Here is a 24,985-nt window from a genome sequence, read left to right as displayed (position 1 = left end):
TAAAACACTAAACAAGAATGGATTTCATGGGAGGATACCACAGAGGAAGCCACTGCTGACCAAAAAAAATACTGCTGCACGTTTACAGTTTGCACAAGAGCACCTGGATGTTCCACAGCAGTACTGGCAAAATATTCTGTGGACGGATGAAACCAAAGTGGAGTTGTTTGGAAGAAACACACAACACTATGTGTGGAGAAAAAGAGGCACAGCACACCAACCTCAAAACCTCATCCCAACTGTGAGGTATGGTGGTGGGGGCATCATGGTTTGGGGCTGCTTTGCTGCGTCAGGGCCTGGACGGATTGCTATCATCGAAGGAAAAATGAATTCCCAAGTTTATCAAGACATTTTGCAGGAGAACTTAAGGCCATCTGTCCACCAGCTGAAGCTCAACAGAAGATGGGTGCTGTAACAGGACAACGACCCAAAGCATAGAAGTAAATCAACAATAGAATGGCTTAAACAGAAGAAAATCCGCCTTCTGGAGTGGCCCAGTCAGAGTCCTGACCTCAACCCGATGGAGATGCTGTGGCAGGACCTCAAGAAAGCTATTGACACCAGACATCCCAAGAATATTGCTGAACTGAAACAGTTCTGTAAAGAGGAATGGTGAAGAATTACTCCTGACCGTTGTGCCCGTCTGATCTGCAACTACAGGGAACGTTTGGTTGAAGTTATTGCTGCCAAAGGAGGTTCAACCAGTTATTAAATCCAAGGGTTCACATACTTTTTCCACCTGCACTGTGAATGTTTACATGGTGTGTTCAATAAAAACATGGCAACATTTAACTCTTTGTGTGTCATTAGTTTAAGCCGACTGTGATTGTCTATTGCAAAATACTGTTAGAAAGGCTCCACCAGCAAACTACTGGAGCTCAGCCTTTCAGTTACCAACTGAAAGAAAACAGATAAATCGAATAATAGTATAGGCTGGCTCACAGTATTTTTGCATCAATTGCAGTATTTATTATTATAAAATACAACTACATATAGGTCAACATATCAGCACAAATACATACATGTGTATACTGTATAAATATATAAACAGTGCGGAGCTCACGCACTAACTTATACAAACTGGAGTACTCCTAAAATAAATGAGACCTTATGACTATACTGGACCTGCAAACTTTCAATTGGGACCACAGAAAATGTCCTTTGACTAAATACCCATGTGCCAAGTTGTTGGAACCAAATAGGTTCAAAAGTTATCCTTATGTTGGTAATCTCTATGTTTCGGTAGCTTTTGACGGTGATGGTAATACTGCCTTACGAATTGCAGCGTTCGCTCTTTCTCCACTCTGTGAGCGGGCTTCCGACACGTTCTCTCAGCGTCCCACGTGACCAGCTGGATGGCAAGTCGCTGGTTAGTGACGTAGGTGCTTGGAGCCGAAGGGTTGGCGGAAGTTAATGCAGCTAAGATGTAACTTGCTTGAGCCCGTCAGGTTACCGGAACTTGATGTAGCAGAGTTTACTCAATAGTTTGACTCTGTTCTATGGCATTGATATACAAGCGGACAGATAGATGATGGCATAAAATTTCTTTCAATGGTGGAAAAAGTCCTTTTGTTTAGCAGGATAAAAAACCGCACCAGTAGCCTTGGTCTAATACACACTAGACGCGTTTTGGAACGTTGTTCCTTCCTCAGTAGTTGGATGTAGAATGCTGAATGTGGACCTACTAATCATGAGTTTAAATACCCTTTCGGGTTTAACATAAAATATGGGTTGGATCCTGGATTGTGTAGCTTAATGAGCCACAGAATCCTGATCTTCACCCTGGCTGTTAGTACCACATAAACAATCAATATTATACCCCAGTTAATCTTGCACTGGAGTCTGTGATATCACACCATATAAATATACATTAAAAAACATTTTTTTAAAAATGACATTTATAAAAAATAACAAATTAAGATATGAAAATAAAAATACTAATACTAAAATAAATCACTAGCCCAAGAACTGTCGGGAGGATGTAGCACTAGGGGGGGATGGGAAGGAATGCAGGGGAAGTCAGTGCGCTATTAACTAGCCTAGCATCGACTTCCCATGTGAACCAACCCATCCTCCCTATAGGAAACCAAAAATTTCAATCTCCGAGTTGAGACCCGCAGGCATCAAAGATCCAAACTCGAAGATTTTCCTGGATTCCTGTCTGGACATTTTGGCCACAAAATCTCCTCCTCTCCAGTCTTCTTTTACCGATTGTATGGCCGAAAATTTCATTTGGCTAGGATCACCTGCATGATATAATTTAAAATGTTTAGATAACGGATGCGTTTCAGACTGTTTTTTGATATTATTAATATGCTCCGCAATTCTAGTCTTGAATACCCTTTTAGTGCGTCCAATGTACTGCTTTGGGCATGGGCATTGAATGATGTAGATGACAGCTTTACTATTACATGACAAAACGTCATTAATTTCCCATTTAAAATTATTAGATATTGATGTTACCATTTTTGTATTTCTGTCAAACTGTGTTTGTCTACAGTTTTGACAGCAGCCACATCTGAAAAATCCTTTCAGATTGGACCATGGGGTTGTCAATAATTTTGTTTGCTTTTTCCTTATTGTAGGGGCCACTTGGAGTCCCAAATTGGGAGCCCGAGTGTATACTATTGGAGGATGTATAGGGCGTATGGGACCCAACATCTTATCGTCCTTTAATAAATGCCAATGTTTTCGGACGATACTATTCACCATCTTATAATCTTTATTATATGGTAAGATTATTTTAGCTGTTATATCTCGTTCTTGGGTGATATTATATGTTTCCTTTGGTTTACTCAATACAAAGAGTGAGAGAATTGGACAGAACCTCCTTCTTTAAACCAAAGGAAACATATAATATCACCCAAGAACGAGATATAACAGCTAAAATAATCTTACCATATAATAAAGATTATAAGATGGTGAATAGTATCGTCCGAAAACATTGGCATTTATTAAAGGACGATAAGATGTTGGGTCCCATACTCCCTATACATCCTCCAATAGTATACACTCGGGCTCCCAATTTGGGACTCCAAGTGGCCCCTACAATAAGGAAAAAGCAAACAAAATTATTGACAACCCCATGGTCCAATCTGAAAGGATTTTTCAGATGTGGCTGCTGTCAAAACTGTAGACAAACACAGTTTGACAGAAATACAAAAATGGTAACATCAATATCTAATAATTTTAAATGGGAAATTAATGACATTTTGTCATGTAATAGTAAAGCTGTCATCTACATCATTCAATGCCCATGCCCAAAGCAGTACATTGGACGCACTAAAAGGGTATTCAAGACTAGAATTGCAGAGCATATTAATAATATCAAAAAACAGTCTGAAACGCATCCGTTATCTAAACATTTTAAATTATATCATGCAGGTGATCCTAGCCAAATGAAATTTTCGGCCATACAATCGGTAAAAGAAGACTGGAGAGGAGGAGATTTTGTGGCCAAAATGTCCAGACAGGAATCCAGGAAAATCTTCGAGTTTGGATCTTTGATGCCTGCGGGTCTCAACTCGGAGATTGAAATTTTTGGTTTCCTATAGGGAGGATGGGTTGGTTCACATGAGAAGTCGATGCTAGGCTAGTTAATAGCGCACTGACTTCCCCTGCGTTCCTTCCCATCCCCCCCTAGTGCTACATCCTCCTGACAGTTTCTGAGCTAGTGATTTATTTAGTATTGTATTCATTTTATTTATTTATTTATTTTTATATCTTAATTTGTTATTTTTTATAAAATGTCATTTTTAAGAAAATGCTTTTTAATGTATATTTATATGGTGTGATATCACAGACTCCAGTGCAAGATATACTGGGGTATAATATTGATTGTTTATGTGATACTAATAGCCAGGGTGAAGATCAAGATTCTGTGGCTCATTAAGCTACACAATCCAGGATCCAACCCATATTTTATGTCAAACCCGAAAGGGTATTTAAACTCATGACTAGTAGGTCCACATTCAGCATTCTACATCTAACTACTGAGGAAGGAACAACGTTCCGAAACGCGTCTAGTGTGTATTAGACCAAGGCTACTGGTGCGGTTTTGTATCCTGCTAAACAAAAGGACTTTCTCCATCATTGAAAGAAATTTCATGCCATCCGCTTGTATATCAATGCCATAGAACAGAGTTAAACTATTGAGTAAACTCTGCTACATCAAGTTCCGGTAACCTGACGGGCTCAAGCAAGTTACATCTTAGCTGCACTGACTTCCGCCAACCCTCCGGCTCCAAGCACCTACGTCACTAACCAGCGACTTGCCATCCAGCTGGTCACGTGGGACGCTGAGAGAACGTGTCGGAAGCCCGCTCACAGAGTGGAGAAAGAGCGAACGCTGCAATTCTCAAGGCAGCATTATCATCACCGTCAAAAGGTACCGAAACATAGAGATTACCAACATAACTTTTGAACCTATTTGGTTCTAACAACTTGGCATTGGGCATTCAGTCAAAGGACATTTTCTGTGGTCCCAATTGAAAGTTCGCAGGTCCAGTATAGTCTTAAGGTCTCATTTATTTTAGGAGTACTCCAGTTTGTATAAGTTAGTGCGTGAGCTCCGCACTGTTTATATATTTATACAGTATACACATGTATGTATTTGTGCTGATATGTTGACCTATATGTAGTTGTATTTTATAATAATAAATATTGCAATTGATGCAAAAATACTGTGAGCCAGCCTATACTATTATTCGATTTATGTGATTGTCTATTGTTGTGACTTAGATGAAGATCAGATCACATTCTATGACCAATTTGTGCAGAAATACATATCATTCCTAAGGGTTCACATACTTTTTCTTGCAACTGTATACTGAGTTGGTCTTCAATAAAGTCGGTTCCTGTTTTACCTTCAACATAGAGCCTCATCTCATGTGTGTGGGGGGGGGGACAGCTTTATTTACTCTGGGGATTGCTATCGGTATTATACTCCCCTGGGATTACAACACGGTTCTACCCACTGGAAGCTGGAGCATGGTCTTGGGCCCAGGGTGGGTGGAAGACGGAGAGATCCCAACCAAGCTGCGGCAGTTCGTGGGTCAGCAGTGCTTACGGTGTCAAGTGGAGTGCTTGGACTCCTCGGGAAGCTAGGAGCATCGATTAACGGAGGTACCCAGTCGGGTGCCAGATTTCCGTTACTACGTTTATGACTGTATTCCATTTTGAACATCTGGCTAGTCTTTCAAGTATGTCATCTTGACACTTGGCAGCAGTGCTCAATGTTTGTACAACTTTTACTTCTGGATCACCCATAGACAATTCTGTGTAACCTTTACTGGGCGTGATTTCCTTTTCCCAAAGGAACTCTGGACCTGTGAACCAGTTAGAATTTTTGAATTCTGTTACATTCAGGCCTCTTGAAGTATGATCTGCTGGGTTATACTTTGTGTCAATGTGATGCCAACATTCTGGATTTGTTATTTCCTGAATTTTCTGAACTCTATTGGCGACAAAGATATAAAATCTTCGGGCTTTGTTGTTTATGTATCCTAGGACAACTTGTGAGTGTGTTCAAAAATATTCTTAATCTATTATTAACTCCAATTCTTCTCTCAGAAACTTGCTTACTGATGCTGAAACAACAGCTGCTGTCAGTTCAAGTCTTGGTATTGTCTGAATACTGGTAAGAGCAACTCTGGCCTTCCCTATAACCAGGGCACAGTGTATCTTTTCTTCTCCTATCACTCTGATGTAGGAGCACTGATTAGTACGTCTCCTGAAAATACAGTAGGTTCCGGAACGGGAAGTCTAGCTAGGATTGTTCACTGTGGTCTTGCTGGGACAATGGTTGTAACACTCTCCTGAGCATTCTTGTGGCATCTAGGAATAGAATTATCCTGTTCTATTTTCTTACTTAGTTCTGAATCAGCTTCCATTTTAGCTATCCGTTGGTGCTGCGCCTCGATGGCAGCTTCCATCTCAATTTCTGCTCTCTTGACAGCAAGTTGTTCAGCTAATTCCTTTCTTTTTGCTGAAGTACTTGAGGACTCTGATGTGTGAGTGGCACTTCTGCTAGCAAAGGAAGTCACACTTGAGATTGTGGTTCCACCTAAAGACCTAGCATAGTCTCTTATATAAAGCTCATTTATTCTACTTCTTGCTTTAACTTCATCATAGTTTTATGCAGATGATAGTTCTCTCATGAGCTTTACCAAATCTTTAGTCACCGCAGTACATGTGTCCATGTTCCTTACAATGTCCTGGGAAGGTGCTGTAAATGACTGCAGGTTGACATATGCTGCCATAAGCTCTGATTCAGATTCTTTTACCGTCTCTACCATATCACTTAAGTTCCTTTTTATACTTTCTTGTTTTAGCTTTCCACGAATGCCTCTAATGTATAATTTCCACTTATCATACATACAGGCGAACTTTTTCTCCTTTAATGCTGCTTCTTGCTCCAGATTTTCCAGCATCTTTGTGGTCAGTTTTCTGGCACATGATGAACGTCTTAGTTCATTTGTTTGGGCTACATTTGCTTGAGGCAAGACTAATGCTGCTTTAGACTCTTCCAACTCAGACAGGCTCCCTTGCTCTTCCCCCTCTACCCTATCTATCTTTGTATCCTCTAACAGTGGCATGGTAATACTAGGCTCAGACATTCTACTTTAAATGCTATAACAATCAATAAGAATATTAAAGGACCTTTCACTTTAAAAGCAATACTGACAGATGCAGAAAAACACACACATGATTGTTCCTGTTCTTCAGGGTAATGACAGGTATGGAGAGGCAGAGTTAGCTCTGCTTGCAGTGGGTAAATTGCTCAAGTGTTTTCCGGCTACCATCGGAGGATGCCGTGCTGTGCGACACAGGGATTTTTGATAACCTGTTACAGTAAAACATTTGTTTTACAAAAGCTGGTGTCAGAGTTGCTTTTCTCATTTGTGACTTCGCTGTATCCTGGGGAGCCCATCCTGGTACACGGCTTACACAACCACCAGGATCCATGACATCGGCTTCAAGCTGCCGCAGAGCCTGGACCTGTTCTTGGAGAAATTTTATTCTACCAAACATCATGAAATCTGGAGAAATCTGCAGGTTCTCCAGTTGTCCAAACCTTTGACCACAGAGAATTCTCCTCCAGTCCAAGGTGGTGGAACTAGCAGATGTATTGTACTGGCGGAGAAGACAATGTTTGGTCCTCGATTCACCTTATAAGATTTATGATGAAGAAGGAATCTGGAATGGAGGCTACAAAGTAAGAGTCCAGTGGATGCAGAACCATGGAGTCACCAGACACCTGGCTCTGATGCAGCCTTGGTGGAGCCACAGCCAAAAAGTGTAAGTGACCACGCAGAAATAATCAGCAAGTGACACCTGTCAGCGTGGAGACATCTGGAGCAGCTGGTGAGGTCTCCTCTGAGCAGGAAGGTTCTAGTACTAATATAGAAACTGTAGAAACCATCATTATGGAGACATCCAGTGAGGTCCTGGAGAGAACCCTTCGAAACATCAAGGTTCCAGTCCCACCACAGAAACCATGGAGTCGGCCACTGAGGAGGGATTTCAAGTGGTGAAAAGAAGAAAGCTTAGTGACTTGTGAACAGTCTGAAAACCAAGGTGAGACGTAGGGCAATTTATTAGTGATTGCCCGAGGAGAACTGTGATGTTTACATGTCACAGGAGACCAGACTGCAGAACATGGAGGTCTCCTCACCAGAGACTGGGCACAGGGGGCATCATTCTGGTCTTTTAGGCTGGATACGAGGGGGTGGGGGGTTCTATTTAAGAAACACAGGGATTGTATGAGGCGTTATTAACGTATCGCACTGTAATCATCTCCGGAAATACTTTTTCAATAAAAGATTGACAACCTCTCTGACACAATACACAGGCTGGTTGTCAGCAGCAGTAGATAGTTTTGGTATATACAGTATACAAGTTTCTACCAATGATGACATGAGACGGATGGCTTCTTATTCTGCACCTTTATTGGTGATGTTCACTTCTGTGACATGTGGGTAACTTATGGACACGGGGTCAGGGTCTGGGCAACGCCATCTTCTGTTGTCCCTCCACCACAGAACTGGTACCTGAAAGGACACATACATGAGATCAGTGTCACACATTATACACAGAAAAATCATTATTAATTTGAAAGCGCCATGAATTCTATGTACATCAAGAGGGGGTTCCACATACATACCTACAGTAAACAAGAAACTATTAACAGATGGGTACATAGGGGTAGAGGACCCTGCCCGCAAGAGCTTACAATCTATAAGGGAAGGGGAGACCACAGTAGGTGAGGGTATAGGCTGCTCAAGTGGCAGTTTGGTGGCAGCATGCTCATTGCAGATGGTAGGCTTTCCTAAAGAGGTGGGTTTTCAGGTTACTCTTGAAGGTTTGGATGTTGGGGGGCGTCTAATGTCTTGGGGTAGCCAGTTCCAGAGTAGGGGAGAGGCACGTGAGAAATCTTGTAGTCGATTGTGGGAAGAACAGATGAGAGGAGAACAGAGGTGGAGATCCTGTGAGGATCGGGGATTACGGGTGAGGATGTATCGGGGGAGCAGGTCAGAGATATGAGGATGGGACAGGTTGTGGACGGCCTTATATGTAGTTATCAATATTTTAAACTGAATTCGCTGGGCGATGGGGAGCCAGTAAAGGGACCGGCAGAGGGGTAGGCAGAGGAGTAACGAGAGCTGAAGTGGATTAACCAGGCAGTGGAGTTGAGGATAGATTGGAGGTGAGTGAGAGTGCTGGATGGGAGGCCACACAGGAGGATGTTGCAGTAGTCCAGGCGGGAGATGACGAGGGCATGCACTAGCGTTTTAGTTTTAGGTGAATAAGGCGCAAATATGAGAGATATGACAATAGCATTATACAATATCACGGCACTGACCCTGCATGGCGCCTTACTGTGGTCCTTTTCACTTATCACCTTCCACATTAAAGGGGTAGCCAGGGGCATGGCTGCATGGCAGCGGTACTGCCGTCAGGGGGTGACTGGCTGGGGGCTATGCTTATGTCTGCACTCACTAGTAATGGGACCCAGCATCGTACTTCATGCCGGGCCCCTGTCAAAGAGCTCATCACAGCAGCGTCACATTCGCTCGGCCCGGCATCTTCTTACCTATCAGGCCTCAGCACCGCCCTCTAATCACTAATTAAGCAGGTGGGCGGAGTCTTACTAACATTGGACAGGCTCCGCCCACTCACTTCATTAGTAAATACTCCTAGTAGGGCAGTGCTGGGGTCTTATAGATACTGGACCGACCGGATGTGATGAGCGCTCTGACGGGGCCAGGCATGAATCTCACTGACAGTTGCCGTGAGCGCAGACGGGGTGACATTACTGTGGGCAGTGGGTGACATTACTGTGGGCACTAGGAGACATTACTGTGGCCAATATAGAGACATTACTGTGGGCACTATAGAGACATTACTGTGGGCACTATAGAGACATTACTGTGGGCACTATAGGGACATTACTATGGAACTATAGAGACATTACTGTGGGCACTAGGAGACATTACTGTGGCCACTATAAGGACATTACTTTGGGCACTAGAGGGACATTACTGTGGGCACTATAGAGACATTACTGTGGGCACTATAGAGACATTACTGTGGGCACTATAGGGACATTACTATGGAACTATAGAGACATTACTGTGGGCACTAGGAGACATTACTGTGGCCACTATAAGGACATTACTTTGGGCACTAGAGGGACATTACTGTGGGCACTATAGAGACATTACTGTGGGCACTATAGAGACATTACTGTGGGCACTATAGGGACATTACTGTGGGCAGTGGGGATTACTACTGGGGGCACTATAGGGACATTACTGTGGGCACTATAGGGACATTACTGCGGGCACTATAGCGACATTAATGTGGGCAGTGGGGATATTACTGTGGGCAGTGGTAGGACAATACTGGGGGCAGTGGGGATTATTACTGGGGGCACTATAGGGATATTACTGTGGGCACTATAGGGACATTACTGCGGCCAGTGGTAGGACAATACTGGGGGCAGTGGGGATTATTACTGGGGGCACTATAGGGATATTACTGGGGGCAGTGGTAGGACATTGTGGGGACATTATTATTACCAGAGACACAATAGGGGGCATTATTATTACTGGGGGCAGAATAGGAGGTATGATTACTGGGGACAATGTGGGGCATCATTATTATTGGAGGTCCAATATTACCCAGGCACCATAGGGGTTATTTTTCTCACCAGGGTTACTAAGGGTGCATTTTTAATACTGGGGTACTATGGGGTCATTATTATTACCGGGGGCATTATAGGGGCCTTATTATTACTAGGGGAATTATGGGGGGCATTACTAGAGGCACTGTCAGGGGCATTATTAATACTGGTAGGACAGCTGTGACATTGTTGCTGCTGGGGTAGGAGGAAACAAATCGAGCTTCCAATCCAAGTTTCGAAGTCGATTTGCTCCAAATCTTCGCTTTACTGCTGTGCTTAGACCGGTCTCCGCGCAGCATTAAAATGTAGGTGCTTCAGTACGAGAAAGTCGTTAAGCTCAAAGTCGCGCGAGACTTCAGTAAATAACATCAGGCTTTGATTTTACAACTTTAAAAACATTTTAAAACAGGAATCCACAGAGTAAAGCAATGAACAGGCGGCACTCACCACTGTAGATCCTTTAAAGCAGGCATGCTCAACCTGCGGCCCTCCAGCTGTTGTAAAACTACAACTCCCACCATGCACTGCTGTAGGCTGTTCAGGCATGCTGGGAGTTGTAGTTTTGCAACAGCTGGAGGATCGCAGGTTGAGCATGCCTGCTTTAAAAGTACTCCTTCATTTGTGTTTTAAAACAGGAATCCGAAGTCGGCCTCAGTACTGGCCGCTACCTCGGCACCAAAGTCGACTTCTGATTCCTGTTTTGAAATGTTTTTTAAAGTTGCAGAAGTTTTTGGAACAAATCGAGTTTGGATTTTGGATCCGAAGCTCGAGTCGCTCACCCCTAGCTAGGGGCACTATAGAGGACACTATAAAGGGGTTAACCGAGACAAAAAAATGCCCCCATATTCCCGAGCCCCTCACACTGATTCTAATTACCTGGCTCCCCGCTCCCTGCACCGCTGCTGCTGCTTCTCCCCGTGAAAACATCCAGTGTCAGGGAGGAGCAGCCAATGGCAGGAGGTGATGGGGACAAGCCTCCCTAGCATCATGGGTGACACTAGGGAGGCTCGTCCCTGTCACTGCCTGCCATTGGCATGTTTTCATCCGCGCACGGGCAGCAGCAGCGTCGGTGCAGGGACCGGGAGTGGCGCAGGGAGCGGGAGCCGGGTAAGTAGATTCAGTGTGAGGGGCCCTCAGATAACCACTAAGTACTAGGACACTAAAGAGGGCATTATAAGGGGCCTTCTCACTACATGGGCACTATAGGCGGCATTATTAATACAGTGATGTCTTATTACTGCTGGGGGATTTGGGAGGCGGGTGGATACTTTACGAATATGGTACATCTGCATTGAGGCTTGGGCCACAGATCTTTTGATGCCCTAACAATGCCCCTTGGGGTTGTCTAACTTCTGCAAATGTCATTTATCATGTAGAGAAAGTTAATGCCCGGCACTTCCTAATGTAATGTGATTCTCCATGTCGCCTCCTTTGCTGCCTGGATACATTTTTCCATCACATTAGACACTTATACATTTCCATGGTTATGACCACCCTGTAATCCAGGTGTCTGATACTGAGGGTGCACCCATTGGCCGGTGCCTTTCCCTATAGTGTGCAAGCACGACCACCACTGCTGGATTGTAGGGTGGTCGTAACCATGAAAACAAGCCGTGTATAATGTGATGGAACAATGAATCCAGCCAGCAAAGGAAGCAATATGGAGAAACATAGATTGCAAAATTCATATAGTTCAAAGATTATTCTGAGTTCATATAGAAAAAAAGGCAGTAAGTTCAAAAGGTTGTCTCTGAGTTCATATAAATCGATTCTTGTAAATAGTAAAAAACAGTTCCTATCAGTAGTGGATCGATCCCCAAAGGTTGTTCTTATATTGATCACTGCTATTAAAGCAATCAGAATGATATTGCAGCTAGATCTCTCATATATCTGCTCCTCAATAGAGCGCTGGGTCTTCACCTGGGAAGGAAATAGCACAGGGGTGCATTACCGCTCTGCCGTGTTTCTCCGGCTGTCCAGGTAGTAGGCGGCGTTCTCTCTTTGTCCAGGTAGTAGGCGGCGTTCTCTCTTTGTCCAGGTAGTAGGCGGCGTTCTCTCTTTGTCCAGGTAGTAGGCAGCGTCCTCTCTTTGTCCAGGTAGTAGGCGGCGTTCTCTCTTTGTCCAGGTAGTAGGCGGAGTTCTCTCTTTGTCCAGGTAGTAGGCGGCGTTCTCTCTTTGTCCAGGTAGTAGGCGGCGTTCTCTCTTTGTCCAGGTAGTTGGCGGCGTTCTCTCTTTGTCCAGGTAGTAGGCGGCGTTCTCTCTTTGTCCAGGTAGTAGGCGGCGTTCTCTCTTTGTCCAGGTAGTAGGCGGCGTTCTCTCTTTGTCCAGGTAGTAGGCGGCGTTCTCTCTTTGTCCAGGTAGTAGGCGGCATTCTCTCTTTGTCCAGGTAGTTGGCAGCGTTCTCTCTTTGTCCAGGTATTTGGTGGCGTTCTCTCTTTGTCCAGGTAGTAGGCGGCGTCCTCTCTTTGTCCAGGTAGTAGGCGGCGTTCTCTCTTGTCCAGGTAGTAGGCGGCGTTCTCTCTTTGTCCAGGTAGTTGGCGGCGTTCTCTCTTTGTCCAGGTAGTTGGCGGCGTTCTCTCTTTGTCCAGGTAGTAGGCGGCGTTCTCTCTTTGTCCAGGTAGTTGGCGGCGTTCTCTCTTTGTCCAGGTAGTTGGCGGCGTTCTCTCTTTGTCCAGGTAGTAGGCGGCGTTCTCTCTTTGTCCAGGTAGTAGGCAGTGTTCTCTCTGTGCAGGTAGTAGGCGGCGTCCTCTCTTTGTCCAGGTAGTTGGCGACGTCCTTGCTCTGCACATGGGTTTGTGGCGGTCTTGCTGTCGTGCGCTTTTCTCCTCCGGTGACGTCACTTCCGGGTAGTGAGAAATATTTTGGCGGTCGGCGTCCCACATGTTCCAATGAGCGGGATTATTCGAGATGAGCGGGATTATTTGAAATGGCGGGTCTTCTTAGTGTTCACCGCAAAATGTTCCATATACTGGCCAGTATAAATATGGGACTTATGGCTGCTCTCTCCCCATACGCGTTTTAGAGCTTTCAGCTTCTTCTTCAGTGGGTATCGCGCTCATCTCGCGCTCATCTCAAATAATCCCGCTCAGTGGAACGTGTGGGACGCTGACCGCCGAAGTATTTCTCACTACCCGGAAGTGACGTCACCGAAGGAGAAAAGTGCACGACGGCAAGACCGCCACAAATCCACGTGCAGACCGAGGACGCCGCCAACTACCTGGACAAAGAGAGAACGTCGACTACTACTTGGACAAAGAGAGAACGCCGCCAACTACCTGGACAAAGAGAGGACGCCGCCTACTACCTGGACAAAGAGAGAACGCCGCCTACTACCTGGACAAAGAGAGAACGCCGCCTACTACCTGGACAAAGAGAGAACGTCGACTACTACTTGGACAAAGAGAGAACGCCGCCAACTACCTGGACAAAGAGAGGACGCCGCCTACTACCTGGACAAAGAGAGAACGCCGCCTACTACCTGGACAAAGAGAGGACGCCGCCTACTACCTGGACAAACAGAGAACGCCGCCTACTACCTGGACAAACAGAGAACGCCGCCTACTACCTGGACAGCCGGAGAAACACGGCAGAGCGGTAATGTACCCCTGTGCTATTTCCTTCCCAGGTGAAGACCCAGCGCTCTATTGAGGAGCAGATATATGAAAGATCTAGCTGCAATATCATTCTGATTGCTTTAATAGCAGTGATCAATATAAAAACATCCTTTGGGGATCGATCCACTACTGATAGGAACTGTTTTTTACTATTTACAAGAATCAATTTATATGAACTCAGAGACAACCTTTTGAACTTACTGCCTTTTTTTCTATATGAACTCAGAATAATCTTTGAACTATATGAATTTTGCGATCTATGATCTTTAGGCAATTTTTATGAATATATTTTTTATGAATATTTTTTATGAACATTTTCTAGGAACAATTTTTGGGATTTTTATGGACTTTATCTGGATTTTATATGAATTATAAGAATCCCTAATCACATATGGACACTGAGAATAAAGAGAAAAAAGAGAAAATTATGGACTGGCACTCTGTATGTGTGGATAAAAACAATCCTAAATGTAATATAAAGTGATCACGTACAATTTAATTAAAACAATAAACAATAAAATTCACAGTAAAATTCAATATATGCAAATGTCACCTAGGGGTATATAAATGAATGAATAGATAAATTGCAAGATATAACTAAGAGTCGGTGGTATGAAACAAAGCAAACAAATAATATAATGATTCTTTGAAGAGATATTGTAGTCTGTTCCCTACTCCACAGACCTCTGTGGGAAGAAAGGAGGAAAGTCCTGTCTGACTGCAGATAGATCAATGTCCAAATTGTAGGAGCAGTTTTATATTGTTTTGAACCCTGTGTAGGGTCTTACCTTCTCCTTGGTCGAGGCAAAATGTGTGAAAATACAGCCTTCCGGACCTGGAGGTTGAAGGAAAATGTTCTTTTAGAACAACCGCTGCTGCGTTGATTATCTCTGGCTTGTTCGTACGGACGCCAGCATGTCACGTAGTCACGTCTCAAGCCGTAGTATGTAATTCACCGCTGAAGGTATCGCGGGACTTGATGCCGAGATTTCGGATGGAGAAAACTATGACAGGGTTCGGAGCGCTCCAATCTTTCAGGAATAATGGCCGAAAAGATATGGTTCAAATTTTCTGCAGATGTTTGTAAAAAGGCCTCTTTGTTGTCCAAAAGGGAGTAGTACGCTGTTTCACGCCAGACGCGTTTCGGGGACCTCTTACCCCTTCCTCAGTGGCAGCTACTCTCCCATCTTGGACTGGCTATTTATAGACCGCCCAGGTCTGTCCAAATTAGTGGTATGGAGTCAGTAATCCAGGATTCGGCTGTGTTTCTGTAAGTGCAGTTTTTTATGCGTTTTTTTCCACTGCATCTGATCCTGCGTTTTTTTATTTTCTATATGCGTTTTTTTGGGATATTGTATCTTGCAGTAAATGGTCACCACCCAGAAGAGATGATTATTATATCATGGAAACAATAATGTTACACCGCGCGCTATGGTAGAAGTGGTGCCAAACAAGTTAAACAAAGCGCACTCCTCCTTATCACGTACTTTTACACTATAGGCAGTAAATCTGTGCGTTTGTCCTACCTTTACTCAGATGTATCTGCCGCGATGTGGTGTTCCGTGATGGTCCACGTGTCTGTTCTGTGTTTGAAGCAGGGCAGGAGACGTGGATCCAGGAAGGATGGCTGTGGCGTCGGCTTTTTGTTATTAAGGTATTGGGCAGTAATTCGCCCCGGCCGGTAGCAAAATATGCCCGTTACCTGTTTTGGATTAAAGCTCACGTCTGAGCTGGTGACGTCACCGTTGGTATGAAAAATTGTTTTGGGTTGAAGTAACTTCTGTAATTTTTTTAGGGGGTTTGGTTATCTTACAACCTTGGCATTTGCCACATCTAAAGGACTCAAAATTGCCCCTTCTATCAAATACAAATCCAATAAAATTTCCCCTCATATAAATAATTGGATTAACCTAAAAGGGTTCTTTAGATGTGGCAAATGCCAAGGTTGTAAGATAACCAAACCCCCTAAAAAAATTACAGAAGTTACTTCAACCCAAAACAATTTTTCAATGACTATAAGAAGCTTCCTCAATTGCAATACCTCAAGTGTGATCTATTTGATTCAATGTCCCTGCAATAAGCAGTATATTGGGAGAACAAAACGATCCCTTAAAGTTAGAATAGGTGAACATCTGCGAAACATCAAGAACGGCTATATGAAACATGCGTTATCAAAACATTTTAAAGAATTCCATGACAAAAACCCGAAAGGCATGTCCTTCATGGCACTACAAAAAATCGACCAACATTGGCGTGGAGGCAAACATATTGAAAAAATGTCTAGAGCTGAATCAAGACTGATCTTCGATTTCGGCAGCCTCATTCCAATGGGTTTGAATGCCGAACTAGAGATCTTTGGCTTTCTGTAGATCTTGAGCTGCATGTCTGACACCCGATGGAGAGTCTCATGTCAAGGCTGTCTATCAGCACTGAGACCCCCCCTCTGGGCCAGACATGTACCTCCTTACCATCATCATCACAGATCAAATCCCTGAATATTAAATCAAATTGATAACTATTCCTCTATTGACATATTTTTGTGCTCCATATTGATTTTATATTTCAGATTTTATTATCCACTGATGTCTAAGCATTTTATCATTATTTCTTAACATTTTAAATGTTCTTAGAGTTATTTATTCATTTTTACTTAAATGCAACATGATATAATAATCATCTCTTCTGGGTGGTGACCATTTACTGCAAGATACAATATCCCAAAAAAACGCATATAGAAAATAAAAAAACGCAGGATCAGATGCAGTGGAAAAAAACGCATAAAAAACTGCACTTACAGAAACACAGCCGAATCCTGGATTACTGACTCCATACCACTAATTTGGACAGACCTGGGCGGTCTATAAATAGCCAGTCCAAGATGGGAGAGTAGCTGCCACTGAGGAAGGGGTAAGAGGTCCCCGAAACGCGTCTGGCGTGAAACAGCGTACTACTCCCTTTTGGACAACAAAGAGGCCTTTTTACAAACATCTGCAGAAAATTTGAACCATATCTTTTCGGCCATTATTCCTGAAAGATTGGAGCGCTCCGAACCCTGTCATAGTTTTCTCCATCCGAAATCTCGGCATCAAGTCCCGCGATACCTTCAGCGGTGAATTACATACTACGGCTTGAGACGTGACTACGTGACATGCTGGCGTCCGTACGAACAAGCCAGAGATAATCAACGCAGCAGCGGTTGTTCTAAAAGAACATTTTCCTTCAACCTCCAGGTCCGGAAGGCTGTATTTTCACACATTTTGCCTCGACCAAGGAGAAGGTAAGACCCTACACAGGGTTCAAAACAATATAAAACTGCTCCTACAATTTGGACATTGATCTATCTGCAGTCAGACAGGACTTTCCTCCTTTCTTCCCACAGAGGTCTGTGGAGTAGGGAACAGACTACAATATCTCTTCAAAGAATCATTATATTATTTGTTTGCTTTGTTTCATACCACCGACTCTTAGTTATATCTTGCGATTTATCTATTCATTCATTTATATACCCCTAGGTGACATTTGCATATATTGAATTTTACTGTGAATTTTATTGTTTATTGTTTTAATTAAATTGTACGTGATCACTTTATATTACATTTAGGATTGTTTTTATCCACACATACAGAGTGCCAGTCCATAATTTTCTCTTTATTCTCAACCTTTATCTGTATGGGTGATACAGCTTCTTTGGACTAGAGCACCTGATCCGTATCACACAGAAGCGAGCTATTCCTATCACTTAACATATGGACACTGATTAATATATTTTGTCACATATTGATCACATGTTCTCTCTCTCTCTCTCTCTCTCTCTCTCTCTATATATATAGACATCAAATCCTGAATATCAGAAACATCTTTTTATATGAACTAGCACCTTGTCACCTATTAATTATCTACCTATTTATTATCCAGTCACCTATTATTACTTCTTGAAGAGTACATATACCACAAGTCCTATTAAAACCATATAGTTAATCCAGACTAATATATGTCAATTACCAACTGACAAACTACTAATTGACTTTTTTTGAGGAACATCCTATCCTTATTATCTAATAAACTTATCCACATATCCCATCTGTTGCGAGTGCCGTCCATTTATTTCATTTTTTATCCTACTAGCTTGAAGCTTTAGGGTTAGCTTCCTCGGAGTGAGCACAGCTATAATTCTGCTACAAGAAGTGAGCCACCTAAACTACATATATGGAGAAACACAATACATTAGTAAGTGCCTTGTATTCATTTCCTCTACATGATAAATGCCATTTGCTGAGGTCAGACAACCCCTTTAAGACTTGGTACTCATTTATTTGACCTTTGGGTTCATTCCCTGCACCTCTACAGAGAGGATCACATCACAGACCATAAAACTAAAACATGCAGCCATCCTAGGCCCTTCTCTCCAGGAGCCCCCAGCAGATGCATTGTCTGCCACCGAGGGGTCGGGATGTGGTAGAACGGCTGACGCATTACAGAGAGAAAAACATGGAAGATTCCTCAAATGAATAGCAGACCCTGAACCAGCAGAATACTTACTGAGATCCATTGTTCCCATAGATCACACTGACAAGATTGGCCCACAACGTTGGATTCAGGAATAAGGAGGGTAAAGACTTCTGCCAGGCGAATGTGACCCGGGAAATAGGCGGAGGAAACTTGATGTCAATAAATGCGGAGTACTCACTGCCACCTACTATAAGACCGCTGAGAATACAAACATATAGATACTGAGGACTACACCCGGTATACAGGACAGGAGAAGTGGTACTGTGCAGTGTATATATATACAGGACAGGAGAAGTGGTACTGTGCAGTGTATATATATACAGGACAGGAGAAGTGGTACTGTGCAGTGTATATATATACAGGACAGGAGAAGTGGTACTGTGCAGTGTATATATACAGAATAAGAGCAGATACTGAGGATTACACCCGGTATACAGGACAGGAGAAGTGGTACTGTGCAGTGTATATATATACAGAATAAGAGCAGATACTGAGGATTACACCCGGTATACAGGACAGGAGAAGTGGTACTGTGCAGGGTATATATATACAGAATAAGAGCAGATACTGAGGATTACACCCAGTACACAGGACAGGAGAAGTGGTACTGTGCAGTGTATATATACAGAATAAGAGCAGATACTGAGGATTACACCCGGTATACAGGAGAGGAGAAGTGGTACTGTGCAGTGTGTATATATACAGAATAAGAGCAGATACTGAGGATTACACCCGGTATACAGGACAGGAGAAGTGGTACTGTGCAGTGTATATATATACAGAGTAAGAGCAGATACTGAGGATTACACCCAGTATACAGGACAGGAGAAGTGGTACTGTGCAGTGTATATATACAGAATAAGAGCAGATACTGAGGATTACACCCAGTATACAGGACAGGAGAAGTGGTACTGTGCAGTGTGTATATATACAGAATAAGAGCAGATACTGAGGATTACACCCGGTATACAGGAGAGGAGAAGTGGTACTGTGCAGTGTATATATACAGAATAAGAGCAGATACTGAGGAACTCTTTTTAATTTTATACAAAAATACAAAAAATTTGCCATAAAATTTCCAAACAATATATAAAACAAGTATATACACTTACCCTCCTGGCCCAGCTCCATGCATACTATCTCATTCATACCTACTAAAAAGAGAAAATGAAACCTAGCCTAACGTAAACATCCGATCCGGCTGAACCCTGACTATATACAAATTTATACAAATTGTTTCTAACAGAAAAAAAGACAACTTGTCACAATAAATAATCATACTAAAAATATAAAAAAAAAAAAAAAAAAAAAAAATTTAAATATATATATATATATTTTTTTGTATATATATATATATTTTTTTTTCTTTGGGTATACACACACATATGAGAAAAACAAAAACAAACCTATACTAACCCTACCAATCTATCTATCCCATCACCTTCACCCAGGGCCAACCTCCGCCTCTTGTCCCTCCATGAGGCCAGCCCTTCCTCCACCACCCACACCCAGCCCCTCGCCTCATGTCCTCCTATGTCCGCATAGTCCAGGGTTGAATGCAGGCCTCCCCACACGAAAATAAATAAATAAATATGAACCCCCCCATCCCACCCAACCTAACTACACCCCACTTACCCTATCATACAATATATACATCTTATAACAACCATATCTATCTATACAAACCAATATTAAAATCCACCCGAAGGCCCAAGTTCAGTCATTTGCAAACCTTTCTTCAAAAACTCATCTTAAATACAAAACAAAAACCTAATGTGAAAGCCTCAGCCCAACACCAAGAAAAGTGCTACTGAGGCTAAGGCACATCAAAGGTGAAGCCTCTCCAGAGGTAAGAGACCCCATCCGTACCCACCTTCTCGCCATCAAGAGAGCGAACCTTCGCCAGGTCACCTAGAATGTTCCTACACACCTCTTCCACAGGGAGGACTTTCTGCTGGGTTGAAACTAAACACCGTGTGTTACATGTGAAGTACCTGACCACTATGCTAACTACAAAAGCTGTGCATGGGTCCCTTCTTCCCAAACCTTTGAATGCTCCATAAGCCCATTCCGCATAGGAGAGGTTGGCTAGCCTAGGCCAGACAATGGATGCGCCCACCCGTTTGTATACCTCTGTATTAAAGGGACACTGAAGCAGGAAGTGCTCCATACTTTCCAGTATGTCGCCACACTCCTCCCGGGGACAACCCCTTTCATCAGAGTTCCTATACCTCAAGTTGCCCCTTACATACAGCTTCCCGTGAAAGCAACGCCAAGCCAAGTCCCAAAACTTCAAGGGGATCCTTGCCGAATTTAACAACTGTAAACCCCTGTCTAGATCCCGGCTTGGGCAATCCTTAAGGACCAGGGGCTTTCGGAAGTGGGTCAACAAGACCCTCTCGTCAAGGGATCTCCTTGACTGGGTCTTGATTTCCCTCACTCCCAAACCCCACCGGCGGATCACCTTCAGAATCGGGGTGACATAAGCCGGAAGATATCCGTGAGGTGTACGCAAATCCTTCACTTGCCCTCCTGTCTCCCACTCCTGGAAGAAAGGCCGAAACCAACCCCTGCAAGAGACTACCCACGGAGGAGCCCTCTCTTTCCAGAGGTTTGCCAGGTTGATCTTAACAAAGGTGTTCACAAGGAACACCACTGGGTTGACCATACCCAACCCCCCTAATCTCCTCGTACGGTATGTCACCTCTCTCTTGACTAGGTTCAGCCTATTCCCCCATAACAGTTGAAAGAACAGACTGTAAACCCGAGTCCAGAGAGGTTCTGGCAAGACACATACACTGGCCAAATAGATAAGCAAAGGGAGAAGGTAAGTCTTGATCAGGTTCACCCTTTCCCTGAGGGTCAAAGACCAACCCTTCCACTGGTCAACCTTCTGAGCGGCGATCGTGCAGCCTGCTGTCCCAATTTTGGGTGGGATAATCCCCATGGCCGAATTGAACGCCTAGGACTTTGGCTGACGACTGGGGCTCTGGGAGGGTGTCCGGGAGACCGAAAGATGGATCACCCCCTCCCAGCCAGAGACTCTCACACTTATCCCGGTTAATCACGGACCCGGAAACTTCCGAGTAGCGTTCTACCTCCGACATCACGTATTCCGCCTCCCCTCCCGAGGACACGAAAACAGTGACATCATCGGCATACGCCACCACCCTTAGAGTGGCTTCTGGCTCCTCCAGACTCATCCTGACTCCCACTAACGGTCCTCGATCAATCCTCCTAATAAAAGGATCAATCGCAAACACATATAAGAGCGGGCTCAATGGACAACCCTGGCGGACTCCAGACCCGACCTCAAAAGGGCTGCCAGACCAACCGTTCACCAGAGGGAAACTCTCTGCCCCTTCATACAAGATCTTTAACCAATCGACAAACCCCCCGGCAGGCCATATTTCAGAAGGACTGCCCAGAGGTACTCGTGGTCAACCCGATCAAAAGCCTTTGCCTGATCTAAAGCCAGCATGTACCCCTTCCAGTTACCCGCCCTACTCTGCTCCACTGTCTCTCGGACACCGAGCACAGCACTAAACGTGCTTCGGCCTGGAACTGAGCAATGTTGGGTCTCCGAAAGGAGCCGGGGCGCAAACTGCACCAACCGTTTAAACAGTATCTTGGCCAGGATCTTTCTGTCCGTATTTAGAAGCGCTATGGGACGCCAATTCTCAATACGGCTCGGATCTTTACCCTTTGATATAAGGATCAGAGCTGACCTCCTCATTGACTTCGGCAGAGCACCCGAGGAAAGGCATACCTTAGTCAAGAGGGGAACCAAGGAGTCCTTAAAGGTCTTATAAAACTCGGATGTTAAGCCATCCGGGCCTGGCGACTTCTTTAGGGCAAGCCCTTCGATCGCCAGGCTGACTTCCTCTTCTCTGATTTCTTCTATCAAAACGCCAAGAGAGAGGTCTACTCTTGACAGCCAGGAAAGCCGAAATCCTGTCCCGATTCAGATCCTTCTTCCTCAAGAGGCACGAGTAGAAGGACTTGACGATTTCCAAGATCCATGATCTGGACCTATCCAGAGATCCCGTACCATCGACCAGTCCCGTCACCAACTTACTTTTCACTGACATCTTACAGTTTCTGTAAGGGTCGGGCGAGCGGTACTTCCCGAAATCCCTCTCAAAAACCAAAGATGTGTGCCTATCGTACTGGCACCTCTTAAGCAAAGATTTCACCCTGGAGATATCCTCTCGGCTACCTCCAGTCGAGACCAGTTGTTCGAGTTTCCTCCTCAGACCCTGATACAAGCGGTACCTGTCCAGGGACCTGAGGCTCGAGAGCTGGCGGAAGAATTTTGCCACCCGATCTTTGAATATCTCCCACCACTCAGACTTAGTGTCACAAAGATCCAGCAACTCTACCTGACTCTGAAGGAAGTCCTTAAAGGATTGTCTCACCTCTGCTTCCTCCAGGAGGGCCGAATTTAGCTTCCAATAGCCTCTTCCCATTTGGGGGGATTCTGCAACATTCAAAGAGAACATAATCATACAGTGATCAGAGAATTCCACCTCTACCACCTCTAAAGGTGAAAAAGTAGTCTCCTCCTTTAAATAAAACCTGTCTATTCTAGACCTAATCTGACTACCTCTATAATAAGTGAAACCACCGTGGCCTGGGGTGTGCCTAATGTGGACATCCACCAGGCGAGCCTCGCTAGCTATGCTATTCAGGGATACACTATCATAAGCCAGCCGGTTTCTGGCACCTCCCCGGTCTTGGGACCTTGTGACTGTATTAAAGTCCCCGCCAAAGACCACCTGCCGACTCGTAAAAAGGAAAGGTTTGATCCTCATAAAGAGACGCTTCCGATCCCACCTGGTTTGGGGACCATAGATGTTTATCAGGCGAAGCTCTTGACCCTTCATGAGGACATCTAAAATCAAACACCTCCCCATTTCTAACTCAATCACTCGTCGGCTTTCTACTGGTGCGGTAAAAAGAACCGCCACTCCGCTATACGGCTCAGCCGCAAGAGACCAATATGATGGACCACGCCTCCACTCCTTTTTTGCTTTATACACAGCCGCCAAATCTGGCAGCCTGGTCTCTTGCAAAAATAAAATGTCAGCTTCAACCCGGCTGAGAAAATCAAAGGCTGCAAACCTAGCCGCATCCGATTTAATACTGGCGACATTAATGGTCGCCAGCGTCAACGGAGTGAGTGCCGCCATATAGAGTGATTAAGTTAGACGGCCTTCTTCCTTCCCTTCCCCTTCTTGTTCTTTTTCTTACCCCTCTTGGGGCTGCCCCCTAAGGTGGCACGATCTCTTTTGAGAGAGACAGTGGTGTCCATCTCATTAGTCACCACCGCCTCCCCCTTCGCACCACCCTTGTCATTCCCATTACCAGCGTCTGGACCCGCCCCACCTCCCGAGGACCTTGCATCCTCACCGGAGGGAGGCGCGGGCCCTTTCAGAGGCTCCTTCTCTTGCCCCTCCGGCTCCCCACCTTCAACCTCCTCCCCGGAAGAAGAGATCTCATCCAAGGTGAGGTACCGGTTGGAAAGATCCAGGGGAAGAGAGTCAGGATTAGAGAGGTCCAGGGGGGAGCTGGCTTTGCCTTCCACAGGCACTCTAGCCGGGCTAGATCTTTTTTTGGTCAGACGTTTCCTTCTTGTTCTTTTAGACTCTGTCTCACTCTCCTCTGTTGCACTCTCGTAGCAAGAGGACAGAGTCACCTCGGAACGGTCTAGTCTCGTGAGTTCCTCATTCACCTCGATATCCCCCAGGGTCTCAGCTCTAGGAGAGGCATTCTCTTGGGAGGGCACAGGCATCACCCCAGGACGGGGTTCCACCTGCCCCCTCTCCATTTGACGCCTCTCCCTCCGTCTCTGCTGGGACGGGCTTTCTTTTCTCTTCATCGACCCCACTGCCCTGTCGCCTTCGCCAGCACTCGCCTCGGCAGTTGGGGCCTCCCGGCTCGCCTCTGCGCGTGCACGAGCCACGTTGGCGACAGAGCGAGGGCAACGACTGAACGGGTGCCCTAGCTCACCACACAGGTTGCATCTAATCTGCCCACAAGATGCAGCTAGATGGCCTTCACCCCCGCACAACGCGCACCTCTGCACTTGGCAGCTGGCGCTGAAGTGCGAAGGGCTGCCGCACTTGTAACACAGCTTAGGCTGCCCCCTGTAGAACACCATGATCCTATCCCGACCAAGGAAAGCAGATGACGGTATGTGGGAAACCGACCCCCCTGAATATTTCAACTTAATCTGAAACGTCCAGGCACCCGACCAGATGCCAAACTCATCCAGGTTCTTGCTAGGAAGACCCTGGACGTCCCCGTACCTGCTCAACCAGGTCAAGATGTCAACACAAGAAAGTGACTCATTACGGGTCAGAACGGTCACTTTCTTGACCTCATTCTGGCGGGTTATCGCTTGCACAAAAAAACCCTGCCAGTCCGGCTGGTCTTTTGCCAGTTCATACCCAGACCAGAAAAGTTCAAGACCCTCTGGCCGGGCAAAACTGACATCAAACTCCCGGGTGCCATACGGATGTATCAGGGCAAAGATGTCACATGCCCTGATGCCCATCTGAAAGAGAAGCTCCGCCACCCTCTTCCTGGTAGGGCAAGCTTCATTGCCTCTCCATTTCAGACAGACAACATTCCGTCTGGCTGACCCAGGGCCGGTTGTGGGTGAGGACCAGGT

The 24,985-nt window shown here is 44.9% G+C and overlaps 1 protein-coding gene across 1 annotated transcript in view; it reads right to left on the bottom strand.

The window, feature by feature from the left end:
• Window positions 1–7,929: 7,929 nt before the first annotated feature.
• LOC122941832 (pancreatic lipase-related protein 2-like) overlaps window positions 7,930–24,985 on the bottom strand; it is a 124,539-nt gene continuing 107,483 nt past the window's right edge. The window contains exons 13-14 of the mRNA XM_044299291.1: window positions 18,340–18,507; window positions 7,930–8,051 (exon numbers count right to left, since the gene is read on the bottom strand). Of these exons, the coding sequence (XP_044155226.1) occupies window positions 7,985–8,051; window positions 18,340–18,507 (235 nt within the window). The 3' untranslated portion in view covers window positions 7,930–7,984. The remainder of the gene's footprint in view (window positions 8,052–18,339; window positions 18,508–24,985) is intronic.

This window comes from Bufo gargarizans, chromosome 6 (assembly GCF_014858855.1).
Source record: "Bufo gargarizans isolate SCDJY-AF-19 chromosome 6, ASM1485885v1, whole genome shotgun sequence".
Taxonomy (NCBI): Eukaryota; Metazoa; Chordata; class Amphibia; order Anura; family Bufonidae; genus Bufo; species Bufo gargarizans.
This window is presented reverse-complemented; position numbering and strand designations above follow the sequence as displayed.